General features: G+C 39.4%; 2 protein-coding genes across 7 annotated transcripts in view; one reads left to right on the forward strand and one right to left on the reverse strand.

Annotated features, from left to right (window-relative positions):
- The window catches only part of LOC134218414 (neurabin-1), a 217,043-nt gene that overhangs the window by 107,761 nt on the left and 91,628 nt on the right, over nt 1-17,654 (reverse strand). The window lies entirely within an intron of this gene.
- On the forward strand, nt 4-14,355 carry LOC134214201 (uncharacterized). Its single transcript, XM_062693614.1, has 6 exons — nt 4-350; nt 424-621; nt 674-865; nt 924-1,095; nt 13,915-13,994; nt 14,067-14,355. The coding sequence occupies exons 1-6, from the start codon at nt 65-67 to the stop codon at nt 14,273-14,275; spliced, it is 1,137 nt and encodes a 378-aa protein (XP_062549598.1). The 5' UTR covers nt 4-64; the 3' UTR covers nt 14,276-14,355.

The following is a 17,654-nucleotide window of genomic DNA, read 5'->3' on the forward strand; positions in this document are numbered from 1 at the left end:
ATGAATCAAACCAGTTCCCAACTTCAATCCGTCAAATTAACACACCGAGCGGTACAAACTGAGAATGCATGCACGAGTGTCACTCGTACTGTCAATCACCATCGGCATCATATCGAGTTCCGCCGCTATCGCACCACCCAGTTGCGACGGCCTGTACGGATGCATTTCCTCGCTACGGCAATCGGATTGTGCCCAGGGCGAGGTGCTCATTTCCGGCGCATCGCTCAACGGGTGCTGTCCGGGATGCCGCGGCGGTCAGGGCTACATGAAGGTTTGCAACGTTAACGTGGCCAGTCGGCGATGCGCTCCGGGTCTCAAGTGCGTCGATCGCAAGTGCATTTATGATCGATGTAAGTACTACTGCAGGTGCTTGAGTTGTGACTGAAGTCAAAGTGGATAATAAATCAAATCTCGGCCCGCCAGCGACCTGCCTACACACGATCCACATGAAGGACGAGGAGGAGTGGGCCGGTTGGTATCCACGGTGCAACCTGGATGGGACCTACGCTAGCAAGCAGTGTCGAGGTGACCGACTGTCCGGGAGGTGTTTTTGCTACAGTGACGATGGGCGACGAATTTTCGGCTGGGATTGGTATAAGGACGCGGCGAAAATGACCTGCGGTATGTAGAGATGGGATTCGTCGCGATGGTAATGAAAATTGTGAATATTCAGCTTGTAGCCGACGTCGAGCAAAACTCGAATCCGAAGGAAGAACCGGGGTAACACTCCATTGCATGTCGAACGGAAACTTTGAACAGCTCCAATGCGATTCGGGAGTTTGTTGGTGTGCGAACGAAAGCACCGGCGATCCGCTAGTAGGAACAACAGTCGTACATGACAGTTTGTGGAGGTTACTGCCGTGTTGTGAGTCAAAAGCGCTGATACCTGAATCCCCTAATTATTAAGGATTTTTCATTTGCAGATAACAGTTCTCTACATGGTGATTCATACCTTCGACAATGCGAAAGTGCTGCTTTCGCGCAGAAGAAAATACAGCAAAAGTTTTCCCAGAGGGGCACCAACGGAGTAAGCTTTAACGACGTTCGGTGCGATTATGACGGAAGTTATGGGTCGTACATGATTGATAATGGAGTGTAAGTTGATAATATGGGGTACCCTATTGGTTGAAGTTTGGTGGAGAAAAAAATCTCAAGAGGTGTAATGCATCGTACAAATCTCGAGTGCAACACATCCTTAGTAGATTCAATAACTTGTGAGTTGTGTTTCTTTAGATTGGCATTTTCATTTATTTAGTTTACATCTAAACAGACGCCACAATACACGGTTCGAGACCGCATCTCTCCATCCTCGAATGTGTCCAAGTCATTTTGCACCTGGTCTGCCCACCTCGCTCGGATCTGTTGAGATCTGTTGAAAATCGTACCCCGGCTGTTACACCCGGCTCTCCGCATGACACTTTCTAGCGCAATGTTGAACAACAGGCACGAAAGTCCATCATTAGTCCCCGGCGCGATTCGAACGAACTGGAGTGTTTGCCCGAAATCTTCACACAGTTTTGCACACCATCCACCGTTGCTTTGATCAGTCTGGTAAGCTTCCCAGGGAAGCTGTTCTCATCCATAATTTTCCATAGCTCTACGCGGTGTCGTATGCCGCCTTGAAATCAATGAACAGATGGTGCGTTGGGACCTGGTATTCACGGCATTTTTGAAGTATTTGCCGTACGGTAAACATCTGGTCCGTTGTTGAGCGGCCGTCAACGAAGCCGGCTTGATAACTCCCACGAACTCATTCACTAATAGTGACAGACCTCGGAAGATGATCTGGGATATAAATTTGTAGTCGGCATTAAGGATGGTGATCGCTCAAAAGTTTTCACACTCCAGCTTGTCGCCTTTCTTGTAAATGGGGCATGTAACCCCTTCCTTCCACTTCTCCGGTAGATTTTCAGTTTTCCAGATTCTGACTATCAGTTTGTGCAGGCAAATGGCCATCTTGATGAGCTCAACTTCGTTACCATCCTTACCAGCTACTTTATTAGTCTTTAGCTATTAGATGACATCCATAACTTCCCTCAAGGTGGTTGCTGATTGGCTTCCATCGTCCGCTGAACTGACGTAGTCATCTCCTTCGCTGCCTTGACTTACACTGCCTGTACTCGCAGCGCCATTTAAATGTTCCTCGTAGGGCTGCTTCCACCGTTCGATCACCACATGTTCGTCCGTCAAGATGCTCTCATCCTTATCGCTGCACATTTCGGCTCGAGGCATGAAGCCTTTGCGAGATGTGTTGAAAAAGACAGGAACACCGTCTTCGACCAGAGGTCGTACAGACTGAACACTTAACACCTAGCATGAGACAACGGACAGGACATTTACACAACACCCAGTGGACCAGTGGAGAATTTTTCAATCACGAAAAGTTTTCTCCTTACCGGGGTGGGAATCGAACCCACACTGCGCAGCGCATGCGTCTAGACCAGCGGTTCTCAACCTGGGGTACATGTACCCCTGGGGGTACTTTCGCTGGACCGGGGGGGTACCTTGGACAAAAATACGTAATGGCGGACTTATGATAATTCTCATCGAAACTTATTAATAAAGTTTTAATATTTGTGTATTTCTTATTTCAAAAATTTGTCGTGTACATAATATGCAATGCGATCAATAAATCAAAGTCAGGCGAGCTCGATGGTCTAATGGCTACCGCTTCTGCATGAGGTCGTGGCTTCAATTCCAGGCTCGTTTCTCCCCTACTTTGTATTACTATCATATAGTTCTTTCTGTAGAACAAAAAATCAAACGAAAAAACGTTGAATGAACGAATTCATTTTTGCCTTTCTCGAATACAACAAAGTTGTACCGAAAGGCTATCATTTCACTCCAAGAACGAACTTTTTATACAGTCAAACTTCCATGAGTCGATGATCTATGACTCGATATCGACTCATGGAAGCAAATTATCCCATATTAAAAAATATTTTCTGGGTTACTGTGATGGTCCCTTAAAACAGATTTCCAAAGATTTCCTATTCCACATGTCGATATTTCCATGAGTCGATGGTCCCTTCAATATCGACTCATGGAGGTTTGACTGTAGAACGCCCGAACTGAACACATGTCTGTCTGTTTGTGTGTATGGGTATGTGAAAAACATTAGACAACTTTTCATATAGTTATCCTTAACCGATTTTCTAGCAACAAGTTTTATTCGACAGAGGGCAAAGCCAAGTTGATCACTATTGAATTTGATAACGATTGACCGTTGCGTTTAAAAGTTATAAAGAAATTGGTACACCGAACCTATCCATATATGCGCCATATATGATTGGTGTCTTGACTAAATACGAGAAAGGCAGTATCACTACTCGGTGAATTAAGGTGGGTTTTTTAATGCAATCTACATACCTATTCGAAACAAAAGGATGAATAATATGTTAAGAATATGCTTCTGAACTAAAATCGAGGATCTAAACTGCCGCTAACCGCGAGTCGAGCACACTGTATATGGAGGCCCATATACAGATGTGCTCGACTTGCGGTTAGCGGCAGTAAAGGTCCGTAATGATTCGTTTGAGAGGCATGAAAGTTTTTTTTTTTTTTCATTAAATCTCGGTTCGTTGCAAGAGGACTACAAGCATTTTTCTACATTTCTCGGAAGCCTCCTTTCAAGAGGCTCGGAAGCCTCCTTTCAAGAGGCTCGGAAGCCTCCTTTCAAGAGGCTCGGAAGCCTCCTTTCAAGAGACTCGGAAGCCTCCTTTCAAGAGACTCGGAAGCCTCCTTTCAAGAGGCTCGGAAGCCTCCTTTCAAGAGGCTCGGAAGCCTCCTTTCAAGAGGCTCGGAAGCCTCCTTTCAAGAGGCCTGGAAGCCTCCTTTTAAGAGGCCTGGAAGCCTCCTTTCAAGAGGCTCGGAAGCCTCCTTTCAAGAGGCTCGGAAGCCTCCTTTCAAGAGGCTCGGAAGCCTCCTTTCAAGAGGCTGGGAAGCCTCCTTTCAAGAGGCTCGGAAGCCTGCTTTCAAGAGGCTCGGAAGCCTCCTTTCAAGAGGCTCGGTAGTCTCCTTTCAAGAGGCTCGGTAGTCTCCTTTCAAGAGGCTCGGAAGCCTCCTTTCAAGAGGCTCGGAAGCCTCCTTTCAAGAGGCTCGGAAGCCTCCCTTTAAAGGGCTTGGAATTATTTTTTCACAAGGATTGGAAGCCTACCCGTACCCGAAGTACCCGAGAGGGGTACCTCAATTAATGCAAAAGTTTGAAGGGGTACCTCTCAAGAAAAAGGTTGAGAACCGCTGGTCTAGACGATTGACGTCGCTAACCGCACGGCCACGAAGCCCACAGCTTCTGATAGATAGAGCTTGCGTGTTTCTTGTGAACGGCACAGCTGTTGCACCTCCTCGCACTCCAGGCGGCGCGGCGTTTCTTCTCCTGAAAAAGGACATTCTGCTGTCTACGCTTCCGTCTATAACGTTCCACGTTCTGCCGGGTACCTTGCTGCAGCGCGACCGCCCGCGCTGATTTTTTTGATTTTTTTTTTTCATGAACAATGAACGCTTTTAAAGGAGTTATCTATGGAAAAATGCTCAATTGGATTGCTTTTTTATATTTTCCCATGGAAACTTTCTTATTTTTTGCTCTTTATTCACTTTTTCCGGAAGTTTTTCTTTTTTTTGTGGAAAAAAATATTTATTTTATGTAAAATTTGTTTATTGTTTATTATTCATATTAGTTTATTCAAAGATTTTTTTTTATTTTAACGGAAAATTTTCATTTTTTCATTTTTTTCTTTTTTTTATCTTAATTATATAATATTCTTTTTTTATTTTAATTTATCTCTTATAATTGCAATTAGTACTTTAAAAGTGTTAATATAGTTTTGTTTCGTGACGAATTTGTTATTGTTTAAGGAAATTAGACATTATTTAGGCAGTATTTATATTTATTTAACGAGACGAGCCAGCATTGGGCTGAAAGTCTCGCTAATAAAGACAAAAAAATTGATTGCTTCTACCCTGATTTGTTTTTATTTATTTAGGTCGCTACAAATATTAAAAACCCAACATAATTCACCGAGTAGTGATACTGCCTTTCTCGCATTCTCGCATAGCCAAGACACCAACATTATATGGAGCTAATATAGTTCGATTAACCATTTTCTTGATAACTTCTAAACGCAACGGTCGATCGTTACTAAATTCAATAGTGATCAACTAGGACTTGCCCTCTGTCGAATGCAACTTGCGAGAAAATCGGTTAAAGATTACTATATGAAAAGTTGTCTAATGTTTTTATTAGCTTTTGTGCACACACATACACACATACATACACACGGACAGACAGACATGTGCTCAGCTCGTCGAGCTGAGTCGATTAGTATATGACACTGTGGGTCTCCGAGACTTATATAAGAAGTTCGTATTCGAGTGAAATGATAGCCTTTCGGTACAACTTTGTAGTACGAGAAAGGCAAAAACAATTATTTATTGCTTCTACCCTGATTTGTTTTTTTTTAAATTATTTCTCATTTATTCAGGCCGATACAAAAATAGTATTTTGAGGGGGCAACAACAACAAAAAATCGAATATTTTTGAGGATTTTCAAATCCGAGGCGTGTTAAATTCTGTCATTTTAATTTTTTTTTATTATCCCCCCTGACCTTTTGGAGAACAGAAGGAAATAATTTTAATAAAAAATTTGTAACGGACTTATGAGAAATTTATAATTTTTAAGGAGAGTTTTTAATGAAGTCATTTACGATTACGAAGCGAAATTCTTTGCGTCCAATCTGACAGTTTCTTAGGGTTCTACTATGAAGGAACAAGAGCAGGTGATTTGAAGCCAAGTGTCATGTGGCATCACCTTCGTATCCTATGAAAAAACCCAACTTAATTCACCGAGTGGTGATAATGCCTTTCTCGCATTTAGCCAAGACCCCAACCTTATGTGTCGCTTATATACTTCGATTCTATTTTCTTAATAACTTTCAAACGCAATGGTCTATCGTTATCAAATTCAATAGTGATCAACAAGGCTTTGTCTTCTGTCGAATGCAACTTGTTGCGAGAAAATCGGTTAAGAATTACTGTATGAAAAGTGGCTAATGTTTTTCGGTTTTCGTGCACACACACACATACACACGGACAGACAGATATTTGTTCAGCTCGACGAGCTGAGTCGAGTATACCACTCATGGCTCTCCGAGACTTCTATAAAAAATTCTATTTTGGAGTGGAATGATAGCCTTTCGGTACAACTTTGTTGTACGAGAAAGGCAAAAGGGTACAAGCCGCCAAATGCCATATAGCCAAATGTTATTCCGCAAAATGTTCGACCACAAAAATCGCGCCACGTCCATACGTTCTACCTGTTCATGGAACAGATAACCATTTTTTGTTCAGAAGTAGAAAACGTAATGTACTTACAACCAGTTTCTTAGTAATTGATTATTAGGGCAAATAATTACTCAGTGAAATTTTTTAAACAAAGTTTCACGTAATATTTTCAATGATGGTTTAATATCTAACGAAACAAAATATTGCGTAGACAGATCAACTCAACGCCACATGCTTGGCGTACAGTCCAATTGCAGCTAAATATGTGTTTCTCCGGCGAATAACACCACATCACATAGAAAGCTTTTGCCAGTCGTACGATTCATAATATAGAACCAACAGCAGCGCTGCCAGAAGTCAAATTTAAAGTTTTGCGCCATGACAAATGTTTTGAAAAAAAAATCCTCCTTGGTATGATCATTCGTTCTACGCGCGTGGAGAACCAGCGTGAGCGTTGCCAGCATTCTTCGTTTCCTATCATCATCCTCTTTCGCATGCGGAGCAGGCACGTTTAGATGCATCTTCTGCTATGTTGCGCAGGATTCCAACCCGTTCGACGTGTACCTTCGGTTAGACTCGGTAGGAGTGTCGGGCTGTGCTTTGCCGAAAGGCGCACCACGCTTTCGTTCATACTTGGATTATTGGGAACGGTTTGTTTTTCGTATTTCTCCTGATAAATATGCATCATAAACAATTCAGCATCAAGAACAATATTGAATGAATGTTTGAGTTTTTAAAAGATTGATGTCAATGCTTTTTTACGAATAATCAAGATCAATCAGGGTGGCCACTGAAAGTCGATTTTCGAATTCCGGTTTATTCCGCTTTTCCCGGTATTTTTGTCAAATTTTCCGGTTTTAATTAAACTTGAAAAAATCAGGGTAAGAGTTTTTTACCTTTATACTTAAATTAATAATTAAATAATTTGAACAAAGATTTAACCCGAAGACAATCTTCGATTTAAACACATTTTAGGCATTCAAAACATTCGATTCGTAATTTATTCTATTTTTCCTTTTTTAATTTCTAGAAGTAATGTTCCCGCTTCGCCTTATAAGCAGGTGGTCGTAGGTTCAATTCCAGACTCGTCCCTTTCCTACTTTGTATTTCTATCATAGTTATTTCGGTGTCTTACGTTCTACCAAAACGATTCCTACTGTTAAATCCTTCCACACTAACAATTCCAAAACCTCCCGTGGTACCTATAAGAGGTCGTAGAGTTCTCTGCATCTTTCTTAAGTAGGTGTCCAACTAGCCATCCTTCCCCCTCCTCAGCATTCACAAGGACGTGGCTAGGATAGATCTCGTCTATTGGAGAGTGCATTGCTTCCTCTTTAGAATATTATAGACATATTCATGAAATATTAAAAATTACCATTTTCAATGATTTGTAGAATTTTTAAATATAATTCCAAACAACCCTTGAACATGTATTAAAATATATATTATTTACTATATTCATTTTTATTCGAATTCTGTACAGTTGGAAATTACATGCAAAAAACAGATGTTCATACAAAGGCAAACTTGGACATTAGAAGAATAACGGAAAGATAAAAACATTCATTTGAAAAAATTCATATTTCAATATTCGATTCTATGCTTTTATATCTTCTAATATTTATTATATATAGCCGGGGTAAATTACTCATATTTTTGCCCAAGTTTTTGTTTAACAGATATAATTAATCACAAATCGTTTAGGTCCTATACTAGACGATATCCCTCAACCCCATAACTGAGGATATCCTACAACAAATGTACACATAAGTACAAAATATCGCTAGTCAGTCAAAAAGCCGATTACTCGAAATTGGAATCAAAATGATCTAGAAGCAACTTATTTTTTATACCTCACACATTATGTGCTAATATCAAATAACTCAGTTAGAATGCGAATAATGAAAATTAAAGAGAAAATCTTTCCCTTTATATCAACTTCATTGAACCCTTTGAAGAATTTTGAATGTAAGTTGCCCAAAATTTATTATTTCCCGGTTCATGTTCTGAACTCCCGGTTTTCCCGCTTATTTTTCCCGTGACTTCAATTTCCCGTCTTTTTCCCGCTTTTCCCGTTTTCCCGGTTCGGTGGCCACCCTGATCAAAAAAAAAACCCAACTTAATTCACCGAGTGGTGATACTGCCTTTCTCGCATTTAGCCAAGACACCAACCTTATATGGCGCTTATACAGTTTGATTCCATTTTCTTAATAACTTTTAAACGCAATGGTCGATCGTTATCAAATTCAATAGTGATCAACAAGGCTTTGTCCCCTGTCGAATGCAACTTGTTGCGAGAAAATCGGTTAAGAATTACTATATGAAAAATTGGCTAATGTTTTTCGGTTTTCGTGTGCACACACACACACATACACACGGACAGACAGACATTTGTTCAGTTCGACGAGCTGAGTCGATTGGTATATAACATCATGAGTCTCCGAGACTTCTATAAAAAGTTCGATTTTAATTTGAAATGATAGCCTTTCGGTACAACTTTGTTGTACGAGAAAGGCAAAAACAATTTAAATAGAAAGGATTTACAAAACAATAAACAGCTTATTAATCTCTTTTGTTCCAAAAATGTTTTAAATTAAGATGCACTTAAAACTGAGTCGTCTGAAATCTAACTTGGTAACAGTTGACGATAACTGGATATTGCTCAGAATAGAGATCTTTCAAATCGGCTCTTTCTATTTCCACCATTCGGGTGCACAGCACAGGACCCATCGCATCTAGCATTTAAAACTCTCACATATTTTAACCATTATTGATATCATCATTTGATGCGACCCCAGTCCATTGAAATGTATTCGAGTTATTAAGTTTTTGTGAAAACTATGCCTTTTTCTCTAAGTTGATTGATTTTGATTATTTGGGGAAAAAAACATTAAATAGTTAAATTTTAGAATATTTTATTATAATTATCAAATTTTGATGTCTCTTTCGAAAACTCAAACATTAATTCTAGAGTGCTTTGAAAATAGGTCGTATGTGCAAAAGAGAGTTTCTCTTCAGATCTATTCTCTTTCGATTATTACGAAATTATACAAAAGTTTACTTTGAATTTCCTGGCAGATATCCAAAGACAATAGCTTTGTCTGTCACGCTGAAGTGGAAATGTATAGCAAAACATGCAAAACTAGCCGATAAATTAGCGAAAGAGAGCGTGATCAAAGAGAATCTCTCTTTTGCACATACGACCGATTCTCAAAGTAATCTAGAATTTAATAATGTTCTTGATGCTGAATTCTGTTTGATGCATAATCATTAGGAGAAAAAAGAAAAACGAACCGTTCAAAATCATCGAAGTATAAACGAATGCGTGCGCGATACGCCTTACGGCAAAGCATAGCCCGACACTCTGACCGAGTCTAGCCGAAGGTACGGCGCGTCGTTGATTGTTCTCGCAGCGCGTCGAACGGGTTGGACTCCTGCGCAACATAGCAGAACTTGCATTCAAACGTGCCTACTTCGCATTCGAAAGATGATGTCGACACGGTTGTTTCATAAGGGCCAATGTCGCAAACGTAAACAATGCCTTTTCCTGCAAATTCCTCAATAACTAGGACCGCTCCCAGCTAACAACCACTTGGAACTGGTGGCGCTCCGCGCCTTCTATCGAGCGGAAGTGGAAAATACCGCCAGAGGTCTCTAATCTTCCTGATATCAGCAGAAGAAGTCAATGTTTACGTTTGCGACTTTCGCCCTTTTGAAACAACAATGTCGATGTGAGGAAACGAAAAAAACTGGCAACGCTCACGCTGGTTCTCCGCTCGCGGTGAACGAGTGAACATACCAAGGAGGAAATTATTTTAAAACTTTTGTCATGGCGCAAATTTGACTTCTGGCAGCGCTGCTGTTGGTTCTTTATCATGAATCGTACGACTTTCTAGCTTTCTATGTGATGTGGTGTGCTGTTATCCGTCGGAGGAAAACACAATATTTAGGTGCTATGCGACTGTAACTGTACGCAAAGCATGTGGCGTTGAGTTGATCTGTCTACGCAATATTTTGTTTCGTTAGATATTAAACCATCATATTACGTGAAACATTGTTTAAAAATTTCACTGGGTAATTATATGTCCTAATAGTTAATTGCTTAGAAATGAATTGTAAGGACATTAGTTTCCTAATTCTGAACTAAAAATGGTTACCTGTTCCATGAACAGGTAGAACGTATGGACGAGGCGCCTCTGGGCCAGATTTGGCGAGTTGCCACTACAGCCAGGAAGTCATCCAGTGGTACCGCGATAATAACGAAGATTTCATCGATAAAACATAAATCCACGCAACTGCCCACAGCTCCGGCCCATCGAGACATTTTGGGCAGTAATGAAGCGGAAGCTTAAGAAAAGTGGAAAAAGTGGAAAAACAGCTCGGGACGCGACTCAGATGACCAAAATGTGGAACAAATGTGCCAAGGAAGTTGACTCCGGAGGTGTGCAACTTTTGATGAGAGGAATAAAGAAGAAGGTGCAAATTTTCACTAGAAACACGAAGAAATTATTTGCATCAATATTTTTTCCTTAAAGTACAGTGGATTACCCTTGTTTTGATGTATTAACCTTATTTGTTCGTCAATGCGTTACCGAGATACAGATGATTTTATTATTCCGGATTCTAAATGGACATAGCTTTAAGCTAAGGCCATCTGTAGTGTCCAGGGTTTGAATCCAAAGGAGAATGAGAAAATATCTCACTTATCATGTCTGTATACACTCTCGATAGGTACCAGGTACCATACCGTGAGAAACGTTTTTCGGTTGCTGTTATGATAATGAACTGATTCGGGGGGCTACATGATAAGTTTCTTTTAATAAGCCCCAATTGCGGGGGGCACCGGTTCTGATGATGCATTCCAACTTGTTGCTGTGTGGAAAAAAATATAGTCCTCAACATATAATGAGGGAGAACAAAGCGAACTACCTCGGTGGGGTCCGCCAATCCGAATCAGTTTATTTCCAACTTGTATACAAGTGCGATAGTTTTGTTTTCATGGCTTGTCCGTTATCTATTGTGTTTTTTCGTTGTTCGTTATCTATTGTGAGCGATTTCTGCAAACCCTGGTAGTGTCTAACATTTGACTCGAGTAAATGACTAAAACAGCTTGTTTTCAATGAACACATAATCGAGCATAAGAATCATCGTCTGCGACCAGAAGACACATAGACTTACATTTACTAGTATACAACAACTAGGCTGGATGTACCAGTTGTGGCTATAGCACCAGTTGTCGCACTAGTGCTTTATATGCCAAATGGCCAATCAAATCATTCATATCGATAAAGCATATTCATATGATACGATAACACCTTTGATTTCCTCCAAAACAAGCAAAGCATAATTGTAAAAATTGATTTTGCTTAATTTTTGACGTCCTTTGCACCAGTTGTCGCACTAGTGGTCCCTATTTGGCCAGTCCCGTAAGAAAACAATGGGATTTGCAAAATAAGAAACCAAAATTAAGAATAGTGCCACAACTGGTGCATGCGTTCCTATTATTGATTAATCAATTTTGAGGATGATAACAAATTTTATTGTGGTTTTCACAGCTGTTTTAAGGAACAGGAAGTAAAACCTTTCGCTTGATATATATTAAAGTCCACCCACATGCCTTTTACTTATTTCTTTAAAATGGTTGTTCTTATGTATGGCGACAATTGGTATACCCACCCTAGTAATAGAAAAACAAATTGCCAAAGCCATGATATGAATAAGAAAATATCAGCAACGAATTGAGCAAATTCACTTTTTGTTCAATCAAAATAGACATAATACAGGTAAACTTCGATATAACGTACATATCGATTTCAAGTTTGTACGTTATATCGAAGCATGAGTTATCATCCTTATTTCACACTACATAAATGTTGTACTATCATGTACTTTATGGGCGAATTTCATTTTTTTATATAATGCTCAGCTAGCAGTGTGAAACAGCTTTTCTTGTGAACAATTCCTACAAACTTGTTCGTTGCTAAGAAAATGACCCGAAGAATTGTATTCGTCATTTTATTTCTATATAAATTACAGGAAATAAGAGGCTAAGAGGCACTGGAAACACAAGGCTTGCTTTTCGTTACACCGTTTGTTGAATTAATTAAGTATCCGCAGTCTTTAGTGGATTTAAACTAGGGCACGTGACTCGCCAAATTGAATATTTTCATAAATATTTAATTATATACGCCAACAATATTCTGAAAAAAAAAAGCTGATATCACGGTTATTTTTATCAATTTCATTCGAAATTTCAGATGGAATTTCTAGAGAAGTTCCTGAATAAAAATCTGGAGAATTTTATGATTTTTTCATCGGAAATTCCTTTGATATTTTTTTCAGAGATTCCTTAGGGAATTCTTTTCCTAAATTAAATCATACAAAAATTCTATCCGATATTTTGTTGGATGTATTCTTCCAGAAATTTTAATACTTCCTTGAAGGAATTTTCAACAAAATGTTTGAAGGAATTTTTGATGGAATTTTCAACGAAAAAGATTTCCTAAAGGGATATGCCAAGAAATTCCAAACGGCATTTCCAAACTATTTCCCAAAGGAATGCCTAAAAAATCAAAAGAATTCTCCGAAGCATTATCTGCTGGTATTACCGAAAAACATTCTAAAGGTATTTCCTGAGAAATGTTTAAAGAAATTCTGGAAATTCTGAAGAAGATTCAGAGGAACTTCTAAGAACTAATTCGGTTTTTTTTTAACTATTTTAGAATTTCCTACAGGAATTCCTCTACAAAATTCACTAGAAATTATTTTGGGAGCTTCTCCAGAAATTTCCTCTAGGATTAATTTTAAAATAATCTGGTACGCATTTCAAGCCTGGATACCATTACCTGGACAATACCATTACTTCACTCGACATTAGCTGACTTAGACCTGAAGACAACCCGTCATCAATTCTGACTTGGACTAATATCAACTAGACATGCCTAAAACCTCATTAACTCAATATCATCCAATACCTCGGGAGAATCCTGAGGATAGTGCAAAGTGGGGAAAACAGTAATTAATGCCTCTAGCTGATAAAATTTAGCCGTGCGGTAAGATGCGCGGATGTAAAGCAAGACCATGCTGAGGATGGTGGGTTCGATTCCCGCTGCCAGTGTAGGTTTTTTTCGTCAATTTTCGGTTTGGAAATTGTCTCGACTTCCCTAGACATAAAAGTATCATCGTGTTAGCCTCATGATATACGAATGCAAAATGGTAACTTGGCTTAGAAACCTCGCAGTTAATAACTGTGGAAGTGCTTAATGAACACTAAGTTGCGAGGCGGCTCTGTCCCAGTGTGGGGATGTAATGCCAATAAGAAGAAGAAGAAGAAGCTGATAAAATTAGACTCCATACAATAATGCTATCCCTACATGAATGATCATAACAATTTAGTAAATTATTTTGTAATAACTACCAAAATTAAAATTATTTTCCAAAGTGTATGTTATAACGGGGAAAAATGTACGTTATATCGAGTGACGTTATATCGAGTGTACGTTATATCGGGGGTACGTTATATCGAAGATTACCTGTATTATGAAATCACTGGTTATAAACATGTGGCAGAAATGGGACCTCCACAGAAGAATAACTGACGTCACTTTATAAACAATGTTTTATCACTTCCATAGAGTATACTGTACATGGCGCAGCGGGAAAAAGATCGGCTCTTACCAGGTCCGCTCCAGTCTAGTTTCATCTGTCAACTGTAGTGAGTATTTATAACGGCACATCCATCCTTCAATCCTACGCAAAAGAGCACATAAATTCATTGCCATTTCAGACTGCGCTCGCGATACGGTCATCTATCAGGAGGCCGGCATCCCTTTCACGTTGGCCTGCGGTGGCAACGGAAACTACGAGTACGCCCAGGATCAGAACGGGCATCTTTTCTGCGTGGACGGCGACGGCTTCGTGGTGACGACGGATCTACGACCCAACGAAAGCTGCGACAAATTCATCTACAATTCGGCGTTCTACAATGAAGATTAACTGACCGATGGTACCGATTTTAATTTATAGACCAAGACGCAGTGTAAATAAAACCGGCAAAAGCATTTTGTTTACTTGAATGGTGTCAAAGCTGTGAATGGCCTTGTTTAGCATCGGGTGGCTTACTGAAATTTGATAAGCCGTGTTTGCTAAAACGAAAAGAGCAAAGAAGCATTACTATCCCTTTCAGTTTTCAAATTTATTCAGTGGTGCGGTGCGGAAACCTGATCAGTTGGTCAATGGGTGCAGCAAATGCTGAATTGAATATGCTCCACTGGCTGGGCCGACATTGTGGAGTGCAAAGGGAAATGTCGAGCAAATAAGTTTATGTTTATTTGTTTGACCGCCGTCAACGACATGCATACACTGCAAAACCGTTTGATATGTAGGTGAAGTTCTGCGGTGGGCAGCACTCAATGTCGCAGGTCGACATAACACGTGAGTCACGATGGGAACCTGACACAAAGTTAGCAATTTTGCATAATAGTGGGTCACCGGTGTTAGTTTACAGGGCTTCCTGTACTAAATATATGCACAATATGTTATGAGCGTTTTTTGTGACAATGCACTAGAAGGGAAAGGCAAAAGTTATCGACGAAAGCCCTAAAATGTAGGGCCTGAGGAGGAGCCGAACAGTCTCGTAGCGTAGCGATAACATTGGACCCTTTTAATAATATTTCAACTTTCGACAATAATCCGATTGGCACAATAAGAATATAAATTTGTGAATCCTCCATAAGCTACCTACATGACTGGTGGCATATGGTAATGAACCTAGATGCATGAATAAGATTGCTATGCACTTCGGCCAGGTTTAAAAATACTCGGTAAAAAAGGAGCTGATATTACATACTTCTCATTCAGCGCAAGAGATCATAATGAGAACCCAAAATCAGTTTTTTTCCTGATCAAGTAAAATTTACTTTATATTGAGTAACAAATATGTATTTACTTAACTTTATAAAATATGATATTACTTAACGTTGGGCTCCCACACTTCAATGCACTTGTTGGGTACTTATGCTCATCATTTTCTAGCAATAAAGAAAAGAGGAAGTGAGGATAAAATACCTTAAATAAAGTAATTATGCTAACAGTGTACTGATGAGTATCGAGTCTTGATGTATCGATAATAATAAATACTCTAATTGTCAATATCGAAAGAATTGGCTCATCGTTCAGCACTGTTTGCTAAGTAGCCGTGGGTTTTACCGCTAAGCTGCTAAAGCCTGCTGAGGAAGGCTAAGGAACGATTATTATTACATTCATCTATGCATGTTAATTTTTTTTACAAAAATTCTTTCAATAATCACTCTTCTACTTTTGCGTCCAATACCCTTGTACAATTATTTTCTAAAGGTCACATGGTAATTTCAGAGCAAAGATTGGGCACCCCACTCACTGATTTAAATCGTATAGTAACTAAGCAAACGAGAAACAAAACAAAAAAAAAGTGGGTACGTAAAACGTTCCAAAGTCTATCCTGTCTGAGCGTAGTGAAGCGCATTTCGTTCAATGGGCAAAACCGTAAAACTAAGAAGAGTGGTTGCAGATAGAGCAGTAAGGTGATTGGCAACTTTTCGAGCCCCGCTTTGGACCCATAAAAGGCAACTCAGACACGGACTGTGTTTTACTTGGTTTCGCGTTTGTGGTGCAATGGAATTGAACAGGCTGATTTGTTTTCGTGAAAAAAAAACTGCAAATTAATCAGCTGACTTGCAAACGATGAATAAATCATTTTTAAGGCAATGTGTCAGCTTTAGATGATCAGCGCAAAGATGATTCAATCGTGATGGGAAAAAATAGCACAATGGATTCAATCTTGACGCCACACCAGAAAGTTAATCATATCACAACAAATAACACCGTAGGCGTCGTAAAGCTGCAAGCTGCACAACTCTTGGTTGTGTAAAGTAGATTAGATACTTATGAAGAACTCTATATACTCTACTTATCAGCCTTGTTCGTTGAATAGGACAAAAGCGTCGTCTTTAAGTTTAAACCATGGACATATTGTTCATCCGCTGCTCAAATGAATGTTGGGGTGGCGTTTATTAAGAACTAATACTAGTAACTTGAATCTCGATGAGTACTATATTCATGTTCACAAATTAAGAAACACTATTGGAAACAGTGAGAAATTGTGCATCTTGTGTGGTGAAAACATACGAAATGTATGCAATTGGTAAACGATGACAAGTAAAGTACGCGTGGCAGCTGGTATATTAATTTGCAGGGCACAAACATCTAAATGGATCTTCTTCTTTTGTTTTCATATCGCATTCTACAACTGGAACATAGCTCTCACCGCAGCACAGTATTCGATAAGCACTTCCATAGTTATTACCTGTGAGATTTCTAAGCCAATTAACATTTGAGGCGTTCAAAAAAAAAATTCTAAACCAAACCTAGTTTAGACATGCTTTGTAACTGCGCATTGAACCGCTATGCTATGAAGAACCACTTTTGAAGTATTTTTACTTCAATTGTTTCAAACTAATATCTATAAAAACCTGAAATTTCTTAAGGAGTCTGTTTGTAATTTTTAATCAAATCTATAATATTTGTTCAAGCGGCATATACTTTGAGCAAATAAAATCACTACAGAGAAGTTTATTTGTTTTGCTCTTCCTATTCGGAATTTGAAATGTTCCGTCGCGAGTCTTGTTGATTAGGAGAATCCGTTCCTTTGTCGGAGTTCTTTTGCAGTGATAACAACAATAAACAAGAAAGAAGAAACAGCGCAGTCCGAATCTTTCCGCGAGAGACGAAACCCATACCAAGTGCGATTGAAGTTACCGCTCTGGAGGTCAGTGTTTTTGTTAGGGAAATTTCTTGCCTAAAATAGACGAAGTCGCCGCAAACGATCTGATGAGCACCAGCAGAGAAGCAATTAAAACGTATCGTTCGCGTGTACACTTCTGACCATATGTGGATAATGAAGGACGCATTATTTGCACTACCACTGCTATGAGGAATCGTTGCGTGGGTCATTGTCTCGCTCGGAGTTCGATGTCCCACGAAGATTTTTTGACTAATGAACACCAAATCCGTTGATCGTTTAATTGGTGTTTTGATTTTGGAGTTTGAAATACTCAGCTGACTTGATATTGAAGAAGCGTTAATGTTTTTTTTTTCAATTCGAATATCTTGGACACTGCCATTGGTTCGTTGTTTGCCATGCTTGCTAAAATATTACTCGTTACAAATTTCCGAGCACAAGTGTTTTCTCAAACGTTAATTTTAAATTTCTTCTGACTTCCTCTAGATGCTTTAACGCGAATCGAAAAGGATGGCACAGATGTCTTGCTGTATTTGCTGTATATAATATGTTATTACATTTCAGTATTGAGTGCGAGAAAAGATTTACTAACATACT

This window comes from Armigeres subalbatus, chromosome 2 (assembly GCF_024139115.2).
Source record: "Armigeres subalbatus isolate Guangzhou_Male chromosome 2, GZ_Asu_2, whole genome shotgun sequence".
Classification (NCBI taxonomy): domain Eukaryota; kingdom Metazoa; phylum Arthropoda; class Insecta; order Diptera; family Culicidae; genus Armigeres; species Armigeres subalbatus.